The sequence below is a fragment of the Armigeres subalbatus genome, chromosome 2, assembly GCF_024139115.2.
Source record: "Armigeres subalbatus isolate Guangzhou_Male chromosome 2, GZ_Asu_2, whole genome shotgun sequence".
NCBI lineage: Eukaryota > Metazoa > Arthropoda > Insecta > Diptera > Culicidae > Armigeres > Armigeres subalbatus.
Window position 1 is genome coordinate 337,053,770 of NC_085140.1, and position 24,653 is coordinate 337,078,422.

General features: G+C 39.7%; 1 protein-coding gene across 5 annotated transcripts in view; it reads right to left on the reverse strand.

The window, feature by feature from the left end:
• Positions 1-201: 201 nt before the first annotated feature.
• The window catches only part of LOC134212817 (leucine-rich repeat and fibronectin type-III domain-containing protein 3), a 557,799-nt gene continuing 533,347 nt past the window's right edge, over positions 202-24,653 (reverse strand). For 4 of the 5 annotated variants that reach the window (XM_062691021.1, XM_062691018.1, XM_062691019.1 and 1 more), the window contains 3 exons: positions 692-935; positions 420-630; positions 202-343 (listed from right to left, as the gene is read on the reverse strand). In XM_062691021.1, coding sequence (XP_062547005.1) covers positions 211-343; positions 420-630; positions 692-935 — 588 coding nt within the window. In that variant the 3' untranslated portion in view covers positions 202-210. The remainder of the gene's footprint in view (positions 344-419; positions 631-691; positions 936-24,653) is intronic. The other variant, XM_062691022.1, reaches the window with a different exon arrangement.

A 24,653-nucleotide genomic window follows, 5' to 3' on the forward strand; every position in this document is an offset into this window, starting at 1 on the left:
CATGTCCGGTGGTTGTTGGTCGCAACGGCACCACCACCGGCGGGGATCTAGCAATAGCTCCGGGTCGTGGCCCAACGACGGCTGTGGTGGTGCCGCCGCGGGCGGTCGATGTCAGGTCTGAGAAAGGGGCGGCGGAGCCGGTGGTGCGGATTGATGGTCTAACATCACGTCGTCGTAGCATCAGGAGTAGGGGGAAGCGAGAAGTGATTCTCATAATGGCACCATGCCGCCGTTCCGGGCTGTCGGATTGCGCGCCATGTAGATGTCCATGTCGTGGTCGGTCCAGTTGTCGGACGTGTCGCAGTAGTTGTTAAGGGTGTGCGTCGAGCCGGCCGTTGAGTACCTGCGTCGAGACAGAATGATTAAAACCAAATATCAGTTAGGTGCAGAATTAATCGTTAATAATCGTTCGAACTTACCGACTGCTGGGACGATGCTGGTGTGTGTGGACGTGCGTTCCGTTCAACTGGTCACGGGAGCGGGATCTCGGTCGGGTTCGCCTCGTGCTGGATGCTATGCTGTGCGCCGGACCACCATGCACTATCGATCCGGCGTAGGAAGCCCTGGACATCCGTTCCGAGGCGGCCGCCAACGATTGGCGCGATTGTCTCAGTTCTGCGGATGCAAGATCTTAGATTGATTATAAATATCTACAGTTATCAAGTTAAAGTTCGTGCGCATTTGGACCCACCTGGTCGGGAGTTCACTAGATTGCTGGGGAAGGCCGAACCGAGATAGCCCCGCTGCGAGTGATTCGAGTAGCTGTGGTGGGACTGCCCATCGGCGATAGAACGAGCTTTGCCGACCTTACCGCCGACGGCCGAGAAGTGCGACACATGGCTGCGCAGGTCGTCCGGAATGGCTTGGTTCTCCATTGGGTAGATCCGGGGCCGTGGGATCGAACGGCCACTGTACGCTGAAACTTGATCCCAATCCTGAACGGTGCAACAATTCCCAATTGGCAAGCAGAAAGGGAGAAATAAGACCAGGAGAAAAGTTTCGTTCGGCATTAGGACTGGTTGGTCTCAAATGGTGCGCTAAATTGGGCTCTGCCATTTATTTGTCTTCCACCTTTACCACAACCACCACCTTCAAGAACAGTCGGCATCCCGTGGGTTTATGTGTGTGAGATGCAGCGGCAATGGGGAACACCGCCATGAAGCATAAGAAAACCGTCACCGAGTGTAATTTGTTAGTAGCATTTCCCTTCGCCTTCACCTGTATGTTTGTACGAGAAAAGCACCATAACGATGCTGATGACGACGACGATGATACCGGCAGTGAAGCTCATTTTCCGCAATTCTTCCGCCCACTCGTGCTGAAGAAGGTCTCGACTTTTAGTGTCAGTGGGTATGATGTGTGTTCCTGCAGTGTTTCTCCCGTTTTTCCCAGTTCCCTAAGGGAGAACCTCAAGTTTCTTCGGTGTGTCAAAGTTTTCCAGATTATTAAATGCAATAAACATGATAAGCTAACGACTCAATTATATTCGCAACATTATGTGCGTTTGAGTATGTGAATAGTTCAAGAACGCTGAGTTGGTGCAATTCTTCTCGGACAGGGACAAGTAGTGTACTTGGTTGAAATACTTTGTTGTAGTTTGTTGATTCCTACTATGTACGTGGGTCTTTGTTAATACTGCATACTGAAGGATTGGTACATTGAATCTACAGTAAAATAGGAGCAAAAACAATGTTTTTTGTTTCAAATATGAATACGCATGCAATAGTTTCAAACTACTTTATTGCTTGAATCGACTACAATGTCGGATAGTGTCGCTTTGAGAGTTGGTTAAAATAATGTACTAATATTACGAAAAGATGTGGATCATGTAAATATAATGTTGAATTCGTCCCAATTAAAGAAATAAATAGTGGGACCAAATAATGGCAATTTAAACACGTGACGTGAATTGCAGTCTGAAAATTACACAAAAAAAATCTTTAGTAATGATGATTCCCGTCTTGTTATTTGTTCAATGTTTGTTTGAGAAATTGATGCGGAGACCAAGTTGAAAACAGTCTCTGTATGGAAAACCCAAAGAGCGCGGACCGAGATTCACATTTATTTGTCCTTTTCTTTCTAGACTAGAATCCGCTGAATTAGCAATTGTCTGTGTGTATTTAGTTGCAGATGCATGACAATCATTATTCATCAAATCGCACTGTAAAATTATGTATCAAAGTCGATTATCTTTGTAAACGATTTAATTGCAGTAATCCAAAAAGAGAACTCGCTCACTGTAATTGGCATGATATTAAAAGCGAACACTGTCCATCATTGGTGGCTCCAGAGTTATGGTAATGGTGGGGCACCAGCATTTTTGGCGTAATTGATTCATTTATAATTTGGTGTCAGTCAAGCAATAAATCAAACTTAAAAAAATCAGATTGTTTCAATTATTACGGAATTTTTATTGCATTATATCGTATATAATTGAAGAGACCACTAGGATTTTTTTGGAATATTTTTTCAAAAACATTCAACTTCTGTTTGGTAATGGGTAGAATGTAATTGCGGTATATTGGGAGGATTTCTAGCAATCAAGCAAAGTTCATCGGATGTTCTCAAGAATTCTTTGGGAATTGACTTCTGACATTTTTTTTCGTAAATATCGTTACCCTTGTCGTTACCCCAGGATTTTTTCAAGAAATTTCAAGAATACTTCCAGAAATTCCCCTTTCATGAATTATTTCAGGTATTCCTTCGGACACCATTTTAAATTTAATTCCATTGGAAATTCCTCCAGTAATTCCTTCGGAATTCTTCACATAATTTTAGGAAAACTAGTTTCCGAACGATTTCTTACGGAATTTCCAAAGGAACACCTGATAGCATTTTCGGCATTCTTGAATTTCTCCAAGAATTTCTTTGGTCATTCATCCAAGAATTCTTTCGGAATTTCTTCTAGGAATTTCGGCAGAAAATCCCCCGGAAATTACTTCGGAGATAAATCCAGAAATTCCTTTGGAAATATCTCAACAGATTCCTTTGAAAATTCGAAGAATTTAATTTCTTCGGCAATTCTTTTACGAACTCTCTTAGAAATTTATTCAAAGATTCCTTTGGAAATTCTTTTAGGAACTCCTTTTAAATTCCTTAAATTTCTCATGAATACCTAAGGAAAATCATTCGGATATTTCTTCAGAACTGCCCCCATAAATTGTTTTAGGACTACCCACGATATTCCTTTAGGAGAAAGCCTCGTAAATTTCTTCAGGAATGTATTGGAAAATTCCATTAGAAATTTGTTTGGAAATTGATTTAGAAATTTCTTCAGGATATGTTTTAGAAAATTTCGAAAATACACCAGGAACTCCTTTTGACATTCGTTCAGAGATTCCTTCGAAAAATTCTCAGAGAAAGGCTTTTGTAAATTTCTCCGGAAATTCCTTAGAAACTTCCTTCAGAAATATTTTTAGTTAAATCATACGAGGTTTCTTCCGAAATTCTTGAAGGTATTATTGCGGAAATTTTTTTGGAAGAGTTTTTCTGGAATTTTATTAAATAATGAAATAGGAATGAATAGGAATTTTCGAAAAAGTTTCTAACGGAAATTTCAAAAGAATTTCCAGATAAAATTCTCGAAAGAACTTCCTAGAGTTTCCGAAGGGATTTTTAAAAGGGATTTTAAATTCCTGAAATAATTGCTGGAGCAATTATTAACACGCCGAATACCGTGATCAGAAAATCTTGAGAACTAAATTTTCAAACAGCTGGTTCTAAGTCGCCTTTTGACCGATTTTCACAATTTTTTTTACGGATGTTTCACCCGTCTCATCAAGTTTCACCATACTGGTGAGTTATGTTTCTAGGGATGCTTATTTTTTCCCTAGAAAACTAGAGGGGCATGAGTAAGGATGGTTTTTCCAAAATGTAGTAAAATTTACTTTACATGACATATTCCAGTGTGAACAACACTTACAGATTCCAAAAATGTTTTATAACACTATTCTAGCATTGACTATACTATATGTGAACAATATGCTTCTTCTGGACATCCCTAGCGACTCCAAAACGACCTCTATAACTGATGAAAGATGATATGCAAATTTTGCCTAAGATAACTACGAAAACTCGTGCCAATTGAAACCCGTCATGTCCATGCCATTTCGTAGAGGCCATATGTACGATATTTCACTCAGTTTTGCCTAAGCCAGATGTTCTAGGTTCTCCAAACTGTTCTGGAGTTTGTATCAATGGGTCTACCAGATCAACTACGCTCGATAGCTATCTGAAATCGGCCAGGCATGTCCATACAAGTCCGTAGAACCTACGCGTATGGTATGCGACTCAGTTATATCCTAACCAGATGTTCTATGTTTTCCAAACCGTTTTGGAATTTGGATCAATTGGTCTACCAAGTCAACTGCGCTCGATAGCTATCCGAAATCGACCAGTCACGTCCATACAAGTCCGTAGAGCCCACGCGTATGATTTGCTACTCAGATATACCCAAACCAGATGTTCTTTAAGTCAGCAGAGCCTAAGCGTATGTTATGCGATTCAGTTATATCATAACCAGATGTTCTATGTTTTTTAAACTATTCTGGAGTTTGGATAAATTGGTCTACCAAGTCAGCTGTGCGCGATAACTATCTCAAATCAATAAGTCAAGTCCATACGAAACCGAATATTCCACGCGTAAGATTTAAAACTTAGATATACGCACACCAGACACTCTAGGCTCTCCAATCTGTTCTGAAGTTTGGATCAATTGGTCTACCAGGTCAACTGCACTCGATAAGTCATGGCCATACATGTCCGTAGAGCCCATGCGTTTGATATTCCACTCAGTTTTTCTCAAACCAGATATTTTCGGTTCTCAAAACTATTCAATTGGTCAATTGGTCAACTGCGCTCGATGCAAATCTGACATCAACCAATCATATTCATACAAATCCTGGAAGCACACGTGTATGATTTGAAACTCAGTAATACCCGAACCAAATGTTCTAGATTTTTCAACTGTTCTGAAGTTTGGATCAATTGGTCGCAAATTCCTCCAAAAATTCTTCCGGAAGTTTTTTCCGGGATGTTCCTCCAGGAATTCCTCCGGAAGTTCCTCCGGGAATTCCTTCGGAAATTCCTCCAGGAATTCTTCCGGAAGTTCTTCCAGGAATTTCTCCGGAAGTTCCTTCAGGAATTCCTCCGGAGGTTCCTCCAGGAATTCCTCCGGAAGTTCCTCCAGGAATTCCTCCGGAAGTTCCTCCAGGAATTACTCCGGAAGTTCCTCAAGGAATTCCTCCGGAAGTTCCTCCAGGAATTCCTCCGGAAGTTCCTCCAGGAATTCCTCCGGAAGTTCCTCCAGGAATTCCTCCGGAAGTTCCTCCAGGAATTCCTCCGGAAGTTCCTCCAGGAATTCCTCCGGAAGTTCCTCCAGGAATTCCTCCGGAAGTTCCTCCAGGAATTCCTCCGGAAGTTCCTCCAGGAATTCCTCCGGAAGTTCCTCCAGGAATTCCTCCGGAAGTTCCTCCAGGAATTCCTCCGGAAGTTCCTCCAGGAATTCCTCCGGAAGTTCCTCCAGGAATTCCTCCGGAAGTTCCTCCAGGAATTCCTCCGGAAATTCCTCCAGGAATTCCTCCGAAAGTTCCTCCAGGAATGCCTCCGGAAGTTCCTCCAGGAATTCTTCCAGAAGTTCCTCCAGAAGTTCCTCCAGGAGTTCCTCTGGAAGTTCCTCCAGGAATTCTTCCGGAAGTTCTTCCAGGAATTCTTCCGGAAGTTCCTGCAGGAATTCCTCCGGAAGTACCTCCAGAAATTCCTGCTGAAGTTCCTCCAGAAATTCCTCGGGAAGTTCCTCCAGGAGTTCCATCGAAAGTTTGAAAAAACCATCCTTACTCGCGCCCCTCTAGGGAAAAAATGAGCATCCCTAGAAACGTAGCTCACCAGTATGGTGAAACTAGAAGAGATGGGTAAAACATCCGGAAAAAATTGTGAAAATCGGTCAAAAGACGGAGAACCAGTTGTTTGAAAATTTAGTTCCCATGATTTTCTGATCACGGTAGTCCGCGTTAGTAATTTTATCACGGTATTCGTAATGTTAAAATAGTTCGAAGAAATCCCTAAAGCAATTTCCAATAGAAATTATAAATCAATTTCCGAAGGAATTCTCCACCTTTCGGAAGATTATCCTGATTTAATTTTTGAAGGTCGAAGAATTTTCCGTAGGAATTCCGACCAAATTAGCAAAGGATTTTCAGATGGAATTTCTAAAAGAATTTCCGAAGAAATTCTTAAAATATTTCGGGAAGAATCTCTAGGGGAATTTCTAAAGGAATTTTCGAAAAAAATTAAGTAAGTAAGTAATTTATGGAGAAAATCTCAAGACGCAAGTATACCTTAAGTATTTTCTAAGGGTTCGTTTCTTATAGGAATTTTTGAAGGAATATCTTGATGCATTTCCAGAAGAATGTCTGGATCTATCTCCGAAATAATTTCCTGAAAATTTGTCGAAAGAATCCCTAAAAGAAATTTCGAAGGAATTCTTAGAGGGATGTATAACGAATTTAGGAAATTTCTTCAGGAATTCGTTCACAAACTCCTGAAGGGAATTCCGGTGAAATTCGCCGAAGGAGTTCTGGTAGGAGCTTCTGTAGTAATTTCCAAATGAATTCCTGAAGAAATCTAGAAATTTATATGAAAATTCCAATAGGTATTTTTTCGAAAATTCCTTGAGGAAATTCCTTGAACAATTCTTTCAGAAATTCTTCCAGAAATATATTTAGAAATACCTCCAGGAATTTCTACCAAATTTTTTTCGGAAAATCTTCCAAAAATTCTTTTGAGAACTCCTCCAAGAATGATTTATAAGTGGTTCATTTGAATGCTCCTAAAGGGTTTCTTTCAAACGGGATGCTGCCCAGAAGAAGTCCGCGTAAAAAAGTTGGCAGAAGAGGTGCTGGGTGATGCGGTTCAGAAGAGCCCTATTCTCAGTGGAGGTAATACAAAGCCGAGGCCTGGACGAAATTACCGAAGCCGGTGAACTGGTAGCTGCACTGAGAGATCAGTGTGGCGTTGAAATCCAGGATACCGCGATTCGGTTGCGGAAAGGTTATGCTGGAACGCAGGTTGCCTCATTCCAGGTACCTGCGGCTGACGCCAAGAAGGTACTGGATAAGGCCAAGCCGAAGGTGGTTGGTCGGTAGCAGAACGCAAATCAACAACCTCAGGCCTGATTCGAGTGCTTCGATTACGGACATAGTAAGTCATATGACTGCAAAGGTCACAAGGCTCACACCTGCCAGGCCGCACCAAGGTATTTGATCTATGATCCTGGCACAGACAACAAACACGCATCCGGTGGGGAGGCCAGCTGGGCTCGGTCATGCAAGTAGCTAAGCTAAATCTCAACCACTGCGAGTCAGCGCAAGCGGTCGGTGCACGAGAATAAAACTGATGTTGCCTTGTTATCCGACCTGTACCGCATCCCTACTAAACATAGCAGTTGGGTTGCGAATAACTCCGGAATAGCGACAATCTGGACTTGCGGGAGGTGCCCCATACAGGTGATAGTGTCATCTCCTGACGATGATGGTTTTGTTATAGCAAAGCTAAACGGAGTTCACTGTTGTAGCGACTACTGTCCTCCTAGACGGAGCATAGAGCAGTATAATAGGGTGTTAGATAGCGAGACTAACTGGTCTTAAACTATTAGTTGTAGCAGGTGACTTCAACGCGTTTACAGTGGATTGGGCCTCTCGGTTCACTAACGCTAGAGGTCATATCCTGCTAGAGTCTCTAGTGATACTGAACGTAGTCCTGCTGAACGAGAGCCAAGCCTCATAGTCCAGAGGACCGGTGCATCGCTGTGATGGTTATGGTCAGCTATACCCCCAACAAAGGCAGGTCAGTAAAGCTGATTTAGTATGGCGTACCTCGCAGTTCGACCCAAAACTGCTGGAAGAATCTCTACGGTGCGAAAATCGAACTCTTGGCCTTAGTGGTGATGAGTTATCTGATAACACGAACATGTGACGTTTCAATGCCCAGAAGGACTATGCTAACCGGCAACCGCAAACCGGTGCACTACTGGTGGACGAGCACGATAGCTGATCTTCGCAGAACCTGTCTTAGAGCTAAAAGAAGGTTGCGACGTGATAGAACCAAAGCGGATAGGCTAGAAAGACGTCGGGTGCTCCAAACAGCTAGCAGAGGTCTGAACTATGGAATCAAATGTAGTAAGAGCCTGCTTTGAAGAGCTGTGTAGGATGACCAATAGTACTCCATGGGGGATGCATACAGATTAGTGATGGCTAGGATCAACAGCACACCTCCTGAGAAATCCCCGGATATGTTGGCCAGGATAGTTGAAGGTTTGTTCTCTAATCTAAATAAGGCACCAGGTCCGGATTATATTCCTGGTCCTTAAGCACGTGATTCTTGCCACTCCAGATATGTTCAGCAGCTGCATCCAACGTTGCCTGGACGAAGGAAACTTCCCAGATCGTTGGAAACGGCAGAAGCTGGTGCTATTGCCTAAGTCTGAGAAATCTTCCAGAGAGCCTTCGGCATACAGAACAATTTGCCTACTCGACACAACTGGTAAGTTATTAGAGAGGGTAATCCTGAATAGATTGACGGACTATACGGAGTCTGCTGGTGGCTTATCAAACAATCAGTATGGGTTCCGCAAAGGCCGTTCTACCATCGAAGCAATTCGATCGGTAACGGAAACGACTAAGATAGCGCGTGGTTTGTATAGGAGAGGTATTAGGTAATGTGCATTAATTACACTATATGTAAAGAATGCATTTAATAACGCTAGCTGGGCAACTATAGCTGATTCCCTGCATCGCTTGAGAGTCCCGAATTATCTGTGCAGGGTTCTAAAAAGCTATTTTCAGAACAGGATATTGTTAGTCGATACCGACGCTGGTCAGCAGTCGATTGAAGTGTCAGCAGGTGTTCCACAGGGATCGATCCTCGGACCGGTTCTGTGGAATATCATGTATGATGGAGTATTACGCTTAAATCTCCCGGCTGGTGTGAAAATAGAAGGCTTTGCGGATGATGGAATGCTAGAGGTCACAGGCGACACTCTCGACGAAGTTGAATTGAAAGCTTAATACGCGATTAACAGAGTCGAAGAATGGCTTAAATCATGGAGGTTGGCGTTAGCACATCACAGGACTGAGGTTGTTGTGGTGCATAACCACCATGGGTTGCAGCAAGGGAGGATAATCGTAGGGACCTGCACAGTTAACTCCGTGACTTCATTAAAGCATCTGGGCGTTATGAGCAACGATAAGCTTAATTTTACGAGCCACGTCGATTATCTATGCCAAAGGGCTTCATTGGCCATAAAATCTTTATCGCGAGTGATGTCCAACGGATCGGCGGTGCAGAGTCAGGTGCGTAGGCTTATAGCGGGTGTAGCATTGTCTATTATCCGATACGGTGTACCAGCATGGTCCAAAGCACTAGAGACCGGGTGGTGCAATGATAAGTATGTAATTAATCAGGGTACACCGGCTGATGAGTCTACAGGTTGCAAGCGCATGCCGCACCATATCTTATGAGGCGATGTAGAGACTACTGTGATGCAGTGAACACCATGCTCACCCCGACAACAAAAACATCGCGCGTGGGCTGCGGGGACGTCCGTACGTAGATAAAGAGGTCATTGCGGTTCACGCGTATCATTTGTTGTGGGGGTTCTCGTCTTCTACCCGAGTTTATGATACAGACCGACCAGGTTACAATCTGGTTAGGTTAATCTGCCACCATGAAATATGGGTGATCAATCAGGCTCCACGAACTCGCCTGAGAGTAAAAAATGTCCGAAAGTCGTTTCTTGATTTTTCTTTGTCTTAGACTATGACTGTTCAGACTAATTTAAACTTACATATCGTTTTGTCCCAATGCCAAATTTAAAAAAAATCTCTACTGACAGTAAAATTAAATCCCTCTATGCAGTTTAGATGCAGAAAACATCTCTCGAGCGGGTTGTGTTGCTCGAAGGTTGTAGGGTGGCGTGCAGTTCCAAACAGCTTGAGCTTGAGCTACTCCATTATGACCAGATCAGCTGTTGTTGCACAGAGAACCAACATATGTTTGCTCGGGACTAGCATTCATCTTCAATGTACGAGTACTGGTGGTCTCATTTGTTAGGTCACACTGGCGCCTGCCACGGCAGAATGCAAGTCAATGTAGAGAAGGGGGAGGAAATGATGATGCAATCACTCGCACACTGCAAGCCGAATATACCTCTGCACTTGCCACGAGTTCATGCGGAATTTTGTTCGGGGCAGAAGTTCGTCTTGGTTAACGAGCTGCTAATGTGTCAGATGTGTAAGTAAAATGAGTCAGATAGGAGAAAGCAACTGATAGAATTTCTTATTGGATGTAGGAAACAATCTTTTTCATTTCTTTTTCTTTTCATTTCCAATTCTAGCAGTTTCTTCTAGAATAGTCAATTTGAAGAAATAGTATAGAAATGGAAACGGTATGGAAGTCCATTTCCACTTCTTGCAACTGCTAGAACATGAGAACCCACGACCTCCTGCGTATGAGGCAGAAGAAGTAGCCATATGACTACCAAGCCAGATATGATGGCGTTCAGTTCCAAACAGCAAACACTAACGGGAGCAGCGAGCAGGAACAAATATATTCACCTGCTGTAAAACATCGGGACAGTCTGTACGATTGTTAATTTCCTATGTTGAAGGCGAACATTGTTTGCAGAAATATACATCGTTTTCGTAGAGACAACCTTCGTATTAGCTAGAGCCGGTTTACAAAAAAGGTTGACAGACTCTGGTCATATATGAGTTGCAGTAACCTATGAGTAACATGTGTGCTACTAGGGCAATATTAGACTGATAATTAGTCCACGTGGATTCCTTTTTGGATTTCAAAATTTCGCCTGACATTTCCCAAACAACCACAAATCGCATAAGAATGCACACGTTCGTTTACCTATACAAATTTCATCAAAATCGCACTGTGATGTGAAGCTTATCAGTTCAGTTTATTTATATTTTTTCCGCACAGTAGACTATTTTACGAGCGTATTCCAGCTTCATTTTTTCAGCCGCGCATATATCGGCGACAGTCGTCTACGCGTATTTGCGTGCTGTAGAGGGGGGGGGGGGGTTTGAGTTAGGGGTCTCCAGTAACCTTGCGAGCAAAGGCGTAGGACGTAGGATTGCCAATCCGGAGGTGGCGAGTTCGATTCTTGGTCCGGGCTAGGATTTTTTCGGTTTGGACTATCGGGTTAGACTATTTTCGGGTATCGACTATCCATTGTACTTGCCACACAAGATACATACTCATGCAATGCCGGGCATAGAAAATCTTTCAATTAATAACTGAGGTTTTGCTAATAGAACTTACTAAGTTGAAAAGCAGGCCAAGTCCATTGAAGAAGAAGAAGAGTGTGGGTTCGATTCCCGACCTAGTAAGGAGTAAACTTTTCGTCAAGCGGGAAATTCTTCACTAGTACACTGGGTGTTAAAATGTCTGTGCGACCTCTGATCGAAGACGGTGTTCCTGACTTTTATATTCCTACAAACAAACTCAAATGTCCTACACGTAAAATTTGATGACGTTCAAAAACCGAATATGGCTCTACGACATATTCTCAAGAGCACGTCTCAGACGATGTTTTGAATGCAGATGCGCATACCTTTGCTCATTTTGTTACTATTTGTTTGATACTATTTTTTATTTCTTGGGCTCTAATCCCCTTAATTGGATCATGCTAATGCATAACATCATACTCCTTCCTTCCTTTGCTGATTCACAAACCAATAACAAAATCAATCCCCATATATATGCGTTCACTCATCCGCGTCTTGGAATCAACAGACGCAGGTGAACCGAAATGAGGCAAAAATTAGAATAATAATTAGAGTGTAAATACGGGTACAACATAATCATGCATCCGGTGCATGTGTGCTCACTGCAAAGGAGCTACTCCCTCATTAGGCTACTTGAGGAAAGTGCAACACAACGCATCGCAATGCTACTTTTCTTATGCAATGCAATTACGATTGCCAAGTGCCGTGGGGAAGAGAGGGGTGTTTCGCAACGGATCAGACGGTATGCTTTTCCGAACTCGAAAGGGAAAACTTTTCTCCATTTTACGCCCGACTGAGAACGTGTCGACGCTGAGAGTCCGAACTAGTCGTCGGTTTTATGAGTGAATCAGGAAGGAAGGAATTTCTTTTCTTCCATTTCATGCCCAAAGTACAACGCTTATCGGAAAGTTTTTTTTTTCCCTTTGGCTTACGCCAAAGAATGCCATTTAAATTGATTTTTATTTCATTTAATTTTATTAACTTACGACTGCGACTAAACTAAATCAATTTCGAAATGACTGTCAACTGAGAGCCATGTGGTCACGACCCCGTGCACTTTTGGGTGAAGTACTTTTGGTGAACGGTAACAGAAATTAAATGAAAAAAAACTATACTCTGAAGAGTGTGAGGATAAAGTTTTCCCAGCCACTAACCAGCTAGTAGTGGAACCTCGGAAGGACTTCTGACCAACCTTACCGCACTGGTGGAGTGACGGCTGCGGTGGTGGCTTCCGTATAATCGTATTTCTCGCCCGAACTATTCCTGTTGCAGTTTCCACAGTTCTCGGCTTTGTATGACATTCATCCCCGTTAAATAACTTAAACCTGACGGAATCAGCACCCATTAGATCCGAGATCAGTGGTTTACAATTTTTATGGTTTTATAAGTCGAATATGGGTTTATTACACTTGTTATCGTATAAGTGAGTTATGTACATAAATTTCAAAACAAAATTTTTCGTTGATTGCAAAAATGAGAAAATTACATTAATCCTAAAACAAATATTGCATCGATTGATACTTCTCATTTAATACACATTTTCTAAAACAATTTTTCAACAATTTTAGTTCTTCGTCATTGTTCTCTATTCTTCATCAGTTTTGATTGTTATACGTTCGCGATTGTGAACTGCCGACCTGTTTAGTTCATGGTAGTTTATTTTCATTTATTCAACGCTTTAGCTTGCGGCTGCACTTATTTGTGTATATTTCAACATTTTCCCCCTCTCCCAGCGTTGTTCATAAACTCTGGCTTGAACTGTGATGTTTCAGTGTATGGTAGTTTATCTTTCAACTTACTCCTTTCATTCGGATGACGCTCTGCGGTGCAGCCACAGTTTAATCGTATAATACAATTATGCATGCCGGTCTCGCGCGCGCAATTACATGTCCTTATTCTCGTTTCGCCATTAACCCTGTGTGCGGCGCTACACTTTTGCCAACTACGCGGAGCTTGCCGGCGGGGGAGGCGAATCGGACGAAACCGGAAAAAGGACGCTGGCGGGAGTCAACCAACAGCGAAGAGATGTAATAGTTCTTGCCTTTTTTCCTATTCGTCTTTAACCCCAATGCAACAATGTGTATGAGAGAACTGAGAAGGAAATTTATTTATTTTGTTCGGGTGGCGAAAGGCTCTGAGTGTGTGGTGTTCACTCGGTGAAAGCGGCAGCGCAGCGGCGCTTTTTTACTAACAACACGAATGCGATGAAAGCGCATAAATTTTCATTCACTAGTAACAACTTTTGCTCCCTCTGCTGTTGCGACTGACTGTTGAAAAGTGGGGGAATGGTGAAGTTTTCCTTCTATTTTTTACGTGTTTAGTAGAACGATTAAACGGTGTACATTGCTTGAATTTTCCTCGATTTTTTTATTTTGAGTGAATCTTTCCAAAAATAAAGTTCAATACTGAGTTCAAAATTTATCATCACTAACCCACGTTTGAATAATTGACGGATTTATATTCGTCGGAATCATCTCAAACTGATGGAAATTATGGATTTCGGTTTCAGTGCATTTTGTATGCTCTTTTGAGTTCAAGTCACTGACTGCGAAAGGGCTTAATGAACATTAAGGCGGCAATGTCCCTTTGGGAATTTAATTCCAATAACGAAGCTAAAGATGCACATAATTAAAATTACAATCTAATACACTGGAATCGCTTTTTACGCGAATGTATTTCATCAATTTATCGGTCCATTATCATTTCAACCACTTTTTGAACACCATCTGATTTTCCTTTATAGCAGAATTTAATGGAATACTAAAATGACATAGGGGGAGATCCTATAGCGACAGGCACCTCCCAATACCGGACACTTCTCAAAACGACACTTGCGAGGTCCCTCCGCCATCTTATATATAGTACAAAAGAAAGCTATTGAAAAGTTCTTTATCTGCCCGAAATATCAGATCCTCGTGCTTTAAACTCTACACAAAATTTGAAATGGAACAAAAATGCCAAAAAACGATAAGATTTTTCATGTGATCAAATAGCCATTATTTACACCTGTTTTGTTAAACTTTCTTCAATTTAATTGATTCACTCAATTTTGCTAAGGTGACAGAAAGCCACATAAATAAGCAAAAACAAAAATTAAGAAGTCACTTTTTGGTGGGCATTTGGAGTATGATGTGAGAAATTTATCTCGAGTGCCAAATAAGTTCTACTAACACAATTTAATTACTACAACATAGAGCAAATAAAAATTTTTACTATTCTAAATTATGTCTTTACTTGGTCAAATTTGAACATAATGCAATAATGTCCGGTACTCGGGGACACTTTTCTGAGTCGTGAATTTGTTTACCAAAATTCATCATCAAGATACATCGGCGAAAAACGTGTTTAAATGATCAAATATAGTTTGTATGAATCATCAATGATCATATTTTGTGTATATAGTTTACAAGTAAACAATCCGGATAAAGAGAGAGTTTTTCGTTAAATGGCTCATGTGTCCGGCACTGGAGGATCCCTCCTATAGACAATCTTTTTTTTACATAGATTTTTGAACTAATGGATGTTGTTGAGTGTTCAGAATAGGAATCAATTATTTATCTTTTTGATTTTGACCTCCAAAAACAACAAATGCCGCTCGCTATTTTTTATTATATCCGCAGGAGACTCTAAGGAGTTTTCACGAGAAATTTTTCGGAATTTCTACGGTAGATTGTTCAATACGTGGATTTAAAAAAAAAATCTTTGGATTTCAACGAAAAATTATGGAATAAAGGAAAGTCATTGGAATCTGACGGGATATGAAAAAAAATCTTTGGAAAATTCTTCGGAATTTCCTTTGGGATTTTTCCTGAATTTCCACCAAAGTTCTTCGGAATTGAAACGTAAAACTTTCGAATTTTCACGGCAAACTGTTTGAAATTTCTTTAAATTTCAACGAGAAATTGCATTGTCCATAATTAATTCTTATTAAATTTCATGGGAAATTATTTGAAAAAGTGGAAGAGTCGTTCGACCGAAAATTATTCAGCTATTTGGCTGAATCAAATGTTCAACGACTTTCATTGCATCTGGCCGAAATGAACGTTCGGGCGAAACGGTTATGCATTGAAATCGGTTTAGCCGAAAATTTGAATTGGCCAAAGCGACATACGACCGAACTAGTAATTTGGTCGAAAACGCTGTTCCTGACAGGTCGTTCGGATTAATAGGTCATCAAGCCGAAAATACCGTTTGGCCGAAAATGTAATTTGCCGGACGTCAATAACTGAATCGGTAATATGGTCAAAAGTGTCCACCTGTTTGGCCAAACGATAGTTTAGGCAAAATGATTGTTTCGGCAAATGGTGTTTTCGGTCAAACGACCTTTTCGGCCAAATGATCAATTTTGCCGGACGACATTTTGGCTAATCAACATTTTTGACCAGATGGGTTTAGGCTTAATGGCTGGTTCGGCTAGTTGGCATATTCAAGAAAACATTTTTCGGTCTTGTGGTCTTCGGCCAAAAGACCCTTTTTGCCGTTCGGACGAAAGTCATTCGGCGAAAAGGCATTTTTTCGAATGCTACTTGGACAAATAACACTTTAAACCAAAAGTCATAAAGTCAAATTCCATCAAGTCGAAAATTATTTTACCGAAAATGTTATTTGGCAGACATAAAGCCGGAAGCAACATTCGTCGTTGTTCGATCGAACAGATCATTTGGCTGAAAATACCGTTTGTTAGAAACAACCATTTCGGCCAAATAGCATTTTCTGCCAAATGATCTCTCAGCCAAACTACACTTCCAGCCAAATGTCCCTTTCCGACAGACGATAAATTGGGCCTAAGGACATTTTCAGCCAATTGAGCTATTCAGCAACTAACTTTTTCTGCCAAAGGAACCAAATGAAATTATTCCAGATGGGGTTCGGGCAGATGGTTTATTCGGTAATCCAACAAATTCGGCCTAACACACTTCGGGCTTGTGGTCATCGGCCAAATGACTTTTTGCCAAACCTCCTTTTCTACTCAATTTCCTGCCAAGAGATCCCTCAAATTTCCACTCGAAATTTTTCCTAGTTCTCACGAAGTACTTTTTTTTTAAATTATTAGATATTGTAAGGAATTTTCAAGGAAATCATCAATATAATTTTTTTTTAAAAAATCATCGGATTTTCCGCGGAAGGACTTCCTCAAACTTTTATCGGCGTGGGCAATTATGAATCAACGGCGGCGCGATAAATTTTAAACGGAGGCGCGCCGATGCAGAAATATCGGCAGCCAAAATCTGTCGGCGGATAATTCAGTTTTAAGCAATGAAGAACACAAGAAATCCTCAATTTTTTTCACTTTGTTATAGATAAATCCTGCCATGATTTAAACGGATACGAAACATGCTCGATTTTTTAGGAATTGAGTAAGAATTCCTACTCACGCTTGATTTGAATCATCCACTAACTGATATTACGTCCTGTGGTTTTTGCGAGAACGCAGAGGTAAAGACGGTCCTGAACTAGTAAAATCCTACTAACAGCCCCTTCTTCTGTCCAATTGGCGTCAAGAACGGGACCTTCACCGTTATTGTTAATTCAAACGTTATAGTCACTAACTTCCCAGTCAACCACTCAGTTGATTAATTGTGCCATTTATCCGTTATGTAGCCGGCTGGGTACCCGATTTTTCGTAGTAGGAGGTTGAAACTCCGTCAGATCTTCGAATACGACTGTCAAAATCGATTGTGGGGATGAACGGATTTTTTGTTAGCAAAGAGAGGGGTTGTTTCATTGTTTTTACCCGTTAAATAGTCGGTAGGATAATGAGTGAAATAAAAACGAAAATGCACATTGTAACATTCATTCAAAGTCATATGTTTCACATGCTTTGCTTTTGTCATGGATTTAGTGACGGTTTTCATTTTTTAGTTCATTTCCACAGACCATATATCATCGATCATATTTTACACGTAGTTGCATATGAGAAGTTCCAGACCCTTAGGTCTGGGAATTCATTTGTTTAATTTTGCGAAACTCATTTAGAGAAACCAGTAAGTATGCTGTAAGTATGTAATCTGAGGCGTGACAGGCAAAATGTCATTCAAATGACATTATGTCAAATGACACTTGACCTTTTTTGAGAGATTTCTCTCTCCAGTCCCAGGTTTTATATTTAGAGCAATGTACCTTTGGACAAAAATAATAGGACCACTCAAGCGTTTTTAGTTTGTCATTGAATTTTAAGTGAATGGTTCTTCTAACAATAGTTATGGACAAATTGGTCTAATGACATGCAAATAAAATTTAACAACACTGCGCAGGATAATCCAAGATCGCCAAGGAATTATTTGTGACCTACAAACCTTGAAAATGATGAAAAATCACCCAAAGGTTTTTTAATGTAACACAATGAGGATATTCCTCGTGAAGCCACACATGCGCCATTCGTCGTTACGCTGGTTGATGCAGCGTGTTTTATGGTCCAGAATGGGTCTATTTCACTAAAAGTCTCAAGTGAGTGGTTCATCGTTGTGCTTGTTGAATCGAGGACTATTCTCCAAGGAGTTCCTGGATGCTCTACACCAAACCAGCGGATGGCTTATTTTAATACAGTTCTGCATAAGAACCTGTATAATAATTTGGCATATATAATTTCGGAAGATTTTAATACAATTGTTGTATTGAAATTCTACAGATTTGTATTATTTTAATACAATATCTGTATAAAAAGCTTACAGAATTGTATATGCCAAGATTTTATACAATAAATAATTGTCAGGTTTGGGTGTACAAGCCTTGAAAATGTTTAAAAATCACCCAGCTGTTCACTGGATTAGGACAGGGTTACTCCGCAAGATGTCACACATGAAAAGTCCATTGCAATGCATTGTTACGCTGGTTGAGCCACAGGAGTATTCTGCAAGGAGTTCTTGGATGACCTACAAATTATTAAAATTATGATGAATCACATAAGCATAGTAGGGGAAAAGACGGCTTTGGCAGGTTTTGTTCTATTATTGTCAGGGGGTTTTTGTCGACCAAATTTTATGAAATTTGGCCACAATATTCTTTGATAAGCAAAAAAAGTTTAGGCCAAATTTTAGTATAATCAGTCATAAAAAAAACCCTGAAAATAATAGAACAAAACCTGCCAAAGCCGTCATTCCCCCTATTTGAATATTTAATGATTTAACATTTTTCGTAGACCCAACAGATGTTACGACAGTAGTAATTAAGCTTGGGGGGGGGGGGGGCGAAAATCTCGTAAATAAAGATAATTCAGTTCAATTAAGCTTGGAATATTTCTAGTTGCGTTGTTGACCCAAAGATGACCTTAGAAATTCTGAGGCAACAATGAAAAGGCTTGCTGAGAAAAGCAATTTCATTATTTACTAGTAACTATTTTTCCGTTCACAAAGTAAAATGAAACTGAATTCAATCAATTTAACATACAAATGATTTCAATGAAACGCATACAAAACCGTTTTTATGTATGTGCGCCACCTGGTGAGTGAATTCCAAAAAAATGGCTAAACGTATGGGTCTAGGGAACCACTCAGTGCAAACCGTATCTTGAAATATTGTGTCAAACCCGAGAAATCAGCATTAAAAATACTGTCCTATATACAGGCGCAGGGACTTTAAGGCATCTGTCCTATTTTTAGGACGCTGGGATAATTATGAGTTAGTATGGCTTTGTAACAATCTAAAGAGAAAATAAACATAGGGAGCCGCCTTTTTGGACTTTCGACCTTTTTGTAAATCTAGGCGAGATTTCAGCTTTAAAATGTGACTTATTGGTCAGCATAATCTGGGGTATGTATCAAATGAAGGTAGTTTACTCGCCTTGAGCAAACATATTTTATCAAACAAAAATATGTAGGACCGTTGCAAATATAAATATAAAATATGTCCGTCTCGTAACAACCTACTTGATTTTTTCGGAGCGAACAAAGCAAAGTAAAGACACTGGTGCTGTACCGTTGACCTCTTCATATGGGAGAAGGAAGGTCTTGAGATTTATACCATCACAAATTGTAACCTATTGCGAGAAGATAGAAAAATTCGAACGAGGGTCCGACGGTCGACCGTCGGAAAGTTGTTCGGCAAACGTCAAATCACTTGATACACGGAAAATTATGTTGGTTGATTTTTTCGGTGTGAAAGTTGATTATTTAAATCAAAGAAAATATGTAACTTTAAACCAGTGTTACATATATATATTTTTTAAACCGCTACATATTTTAAATAAGTTTTATGGTACTTTTAAGGCATTTCGGAACGTATTTATGGGATTTTGAAACATTTTAGACTTCTCGAATATTTTCGATATCAAGGAATATCAACACTTTTCGCACAGTGCATGTCATTTGAAGTTTCCGATACTCAGTCTTCTTATTCTTCTTAGCTCCGCAAAATTAGTAGTGCAAACAAATTGGCACACAAGATATTCATGCATCTGGCCGGCACAGGAAAGCTATCTAGAGAGTAGGAGTCCCTCCAAGACATGTGGATTCTTTTTCGCAAATTTCATATCAATTTGTCCATTTCGATACATGTGCTGTGCATATGCACAGCCAAGATATTTAACAAATGGTTTTCGTACAGCCGGGTTGCCGAATAATATGCAATTTATTGACAGGAAAGCTTTTTTTTAATAACTGTGGAAATGCTAGTAGATCGCTAAGTTCAAAAACAGTCCAAGTTCCAGATGGAATGTAGATCCATCGAAGAAGACGAATACCCCATCTAAAATAGGTTTGATTACAACAAAATTAATCAACTTCAAATCGATTGCAAATAATCATATTATGAACACTTCGAGTTCAAGATGCCGGCGAATATAAACAATGCCGTTTTAATGCAAATAAAAGCCACAAATTCATCCATACCGCCAATGTTATTTCTCGTTTAACTTTTCAAAAGGACCTAAGTAACATTTTGTTCATGAATTCATTTGAGTAATGCAATCAAAAGCTTTCATGTTGTTCTGTTGATTGCGCTATTCAAATTAATTCATGAAAAAAATGTTATATAGGTCCTTTTGAAAAGTTCAGCGAGATTTCTGCAATATAACACTAACCTACAATTATTGCTTACGATCGTGGAATTTGATACAAACAATGATTGAGAAGCGATTTATACAGAAAATACTAAACTGTTCCACAATTGTGGGAAAATTTTGCCGTGGTCACAATTATGGAACACTGATCGATTCAATCCTTTTCGAATAAATCAAATTTAGAGCATTTTGATCATGTGAAGCAGTCAAAATTATGATGAATTGTTAGGTAGATATCTAATATTGCTGATAGAAAATCATTTTCCATTGGAAACAGTGAATTTGATTGTGAAGTTATTACTTTTTGGCAAAAGTGTTCCATAATTGTGGGTGTTCCATAATTGTAGGGGAGTGTATTAAAGGAAGAATAATAACATTCATTATTCTGGCGAAACACTCACTTCTAGAGAAGGGACATTTTCACGTTCTATTCTAGCTTTGCCTCGATCCAAGCAAACGCGATGTTTTTGATAGAAAAGGAATCACACCCAACTAAAACACATTAATAAAGTTTAAAAAAAAAAAAAAAAAATCACCCAACATTTCCTCATATATCTTAGGTAGGTACATACACGACAGGAGTTAATTTCAAAGATTTGTTTATAAAATGTCTGAGCTTTATTTTTAATCTTGATTTATGTGATTTTTTTATTTTAATAATAAGTTCATCACTGAAATGTCTGAGCTCATTTACTTGTTTCTTTGTATAACTCCAATTTTTTATGAAAAAAATGGCATTTAAAAATTCACCAACACTTTTCGTTGTTCACGTTATTCTTTACTGAATAATCTGGATGCCGATGAGTTATGAATTATCTCCTAATTCCAAGCCAGAACGGTTTGCTGTTTTCTAACTTTTGTCATATTTATAATAAATATGCTGCAAATATTATAATACTGTCAAGAACATGCTTGGAAAAATTATCGACATTTTCAGGATGCTTTTCAATACTGAGTGTATATGTGCTAATACAAGACAAGCAAATTGCTTCAAAACATTCATCAAATTTGACATGAATTATCAGGATTCTGTTTTTACACGATTTACATTTCCTTAGTTTTGGGCTTATCTGAAATGTTTACACGTCATTAATTACCTTGATTTCTCTTCGATTTTTTTTTGGATTTTTTGGAACAATCAGCCACACGACCGGAAAAAATCGTGTAAAAACAGAGTTTAGAGTTTTTTCAAATGCATATTTTGTGCTGAGGAACACAGAGCTGTAACTGCAAGGAGTGAATTCCCTTCATCGGCTTGTCGGGGCCTTTCTTTATTCGTACGGTAGGATGCGCGGCTACATGCATAAAGTGACTGGGTTCGATTCCCGGTCTGGCCTAGGAAATTTTATTTTTGGAATTTTTCTCGACTTCCTTAGACGTAAAAGTATCATCGTGTTAGCCTCAAGATATTTTCTTCTACTCCTTGTCATGGTACTTGAGAACCACTGATACGTAACATGCTCCAAGTCAATAAATCATATACACAAATTACTCATTTCGATCAATGCACTCCAATATGCAAGCTATGAAATTGCAACCATATCGTAGGGTCTAACGTAGGGTCTAGCCCAACACATTACAGGTAAGACAAGTGTCACTCCAGTTGTCTCTTTTCTTCCAAATACAGCATGGAGATTGTGTAAGCTATTTAAGACGTGATCGAGAATACATGAATTCAATTATCGACCAGCAACTAACTGTGTCTCTTCAGTCCCTACTGGTGAAAATTTTCGTAGCTCACTATAGTAGGGATACTGAACAAAAAGAAAAGTCCTTGGCCATGATTATTACATGACTCATGGAACAAACCTTCTTCTTCTTCTTTTTCTTCTTCTTCTATTGCTCTACATTCAAACTGAAACTTGCCCTGCTTTTCAACTTATGTCAACTGTTCCTCAGTTGTCAATGAATCGCCCACTTTGAGCGTGCTTACAGCGGCACACTAGGAGTTAACTTTCTGAAATCAGTATGGCGAAAGGCATCTAAGGTTCGATTTCTCAAAATTAAGCACCTTCATCGAAAAAATATTTGGTAGGCGTAGTAGCAGACACCTTCCTACATAACTGGTACCAAATAGCTTTTCATGAAAAGTTTCTATTTTCGAGAAAACCCACGTTAGATGTCTTTCACCATACAAATTTCTGGCGGTTAACTCATGCTGGCTATTTTGCGCATATACTATAGCGCCTGGATGTGGCAGCGGCGAGTAGAAAATCAGCCACTGCCAATAATTCATTGAAAGCTTTTCTTTGCCCGCCATTGTACAAAGTATACATTATGCCCAGGGAGTCTAGAATGTTTTCTGCCCGAACTGAGACAGGACAGAAAATTGAACACGGCATATCCGGATTAGCAATCCTACGCCTGTGCTCGCAAGCCTAACTGGAGACCCATGAAGCTCATGATATACAAATGCAAAAATGGTAACTTGGCTTAGAAGCCTTGCAGTTAACAAATTTGGAATGAATACTGAATAGGGTGCCAATGAAAATGAAATTTTCGAATTAAAAAAAACGACATTGCTCACATGTTTCATTACCCCAAAATATGACCCCATGCAAAATTTAAAGCTCAATCGGACATGATTTAGGGGTGGCTAAAATTTATCAGAGTTTTTAAATTTTTACCCATGAAAACTTTCCCAAGGGGGGACCAAAGGAAAAGTCAAAAATCGAATTTTTGTTTTTGATGCCAAATGACTTAAAAATGCATGAAACGTCGAGATCTAATGTTATTTAAAAAAAAAGAAAAGAATCGGTTGTTTCTCTTGAAACATTTTTGGGCTCAAAATCTTGCTATCAGGTATCAGAACGTCGGCTCAGGAGGCACGTTCCCCTTAATTTGGGAGATGTGTGCCATCGCCTTCACTGGCCTTTCTCATAATTTACCTGACGGAAAAGGAAGTGAAAAGGGGAAAGGAAGAGGAAGTGAAGTTGGAAAGGAGAATGGAACCATTTATAGGAAAGCCAATTATGTAGACTCACACGCATTCAGCTAGGGACTAAAGAGAGGTGTCACAAAAACACAGAGGACGTAACAATGGACGAACGTCAAAGACGAAACACAGAGTGCACTGTGAAAAAACGCATAATGCGAATCCATTTAAGTGACAATTTGTTGAAAACTAAGTAAAACATATATTCATAACCCCATTCTTATTGAACCTCACGTTGAGATTGAACAAGAGTAGTCGAACCCGAACGTCAAGAACGAAACACAGAGTACACTGTGAAAAACGCATCATGCGAATCCATATAGGTGACAGACACAAAGTACATTGTAAAAAAATGCATAATGCGAATCCATATAGGTGAAGGTTTGTTGAAAACTAAGTAAAACACATATTCATATCCCCACTCTTATTCAACCTCACGTTGAGATTGAACAAGAGTAGCCGAAGCCGAACGTCAAGGACTAGACACAGAGTACACTGTGAAAAATGCATAATGCGAATCCATATAGGTGACAATTTGTTGAAAATTAAGTAAAATACATATTCATATCCCCACTCTTATTCAACCTCACGTTGAGATTGAACAAGAGTAGCCGAAGCCGAACGTCAAGGACTAGACACAGAGTACACTGTGAAAAATGCATAATGCGAATCCATATAGATAACATACACAAAGTACATAGTAAAAAAACGCATAATGCAAATCCATATAGGTGACAATTTGTTGAAAAAAAAATAAGTAAAAAACATTTACATAACCCCACCCTTATTCAACCTCAAGTTGAGATTAAACAAGAGTAGCTGAAGCCGAACGTCAAAGAAGAAACACAGATTACACTTTGAAAAACGCATAATACGAATCCATGTAGGTGACAAACACAAAGTACATTGTAAAAAAAAACGCATAATGAGAATCCATATAGGTGACAATTTGTTGGAAAACTATCTAAAAACATATTCATAACCCCATCTTTATTCAACCTCAAGTTGAGATTAAATAAGAGTAGATGAAGCGAACGTCAAAGACGAAACACAGAGTACACTGTGAAAAGCGCATAATGCGAATCCATATAGGTGACAAACACAAAGTACATTGTAAAAATGCATAATGCGAATCCATATACAGGGTGCTCAATAAGTTCGAATACACTTTCAAAAATGTTTAGAAATTGGAATTAAATTAATTCTTTTCCTGGTTACATTTCATTGAGAGTATTGTTTATAAGGAACGTATGTAACATTTCTTCTGGAATGACCTTTATTTTGTACTTCTTTACGAGCTTCAAACGTTTCTGAAATCCATCGCAAGCGGCACGCACGGTCTGCATGGGCATTTCGTTCCAGATTTTGAGAATTACGTCTTGAACTCGTCCAAGTTACTGACCTTGTATTCGTACAGCTAGGACCA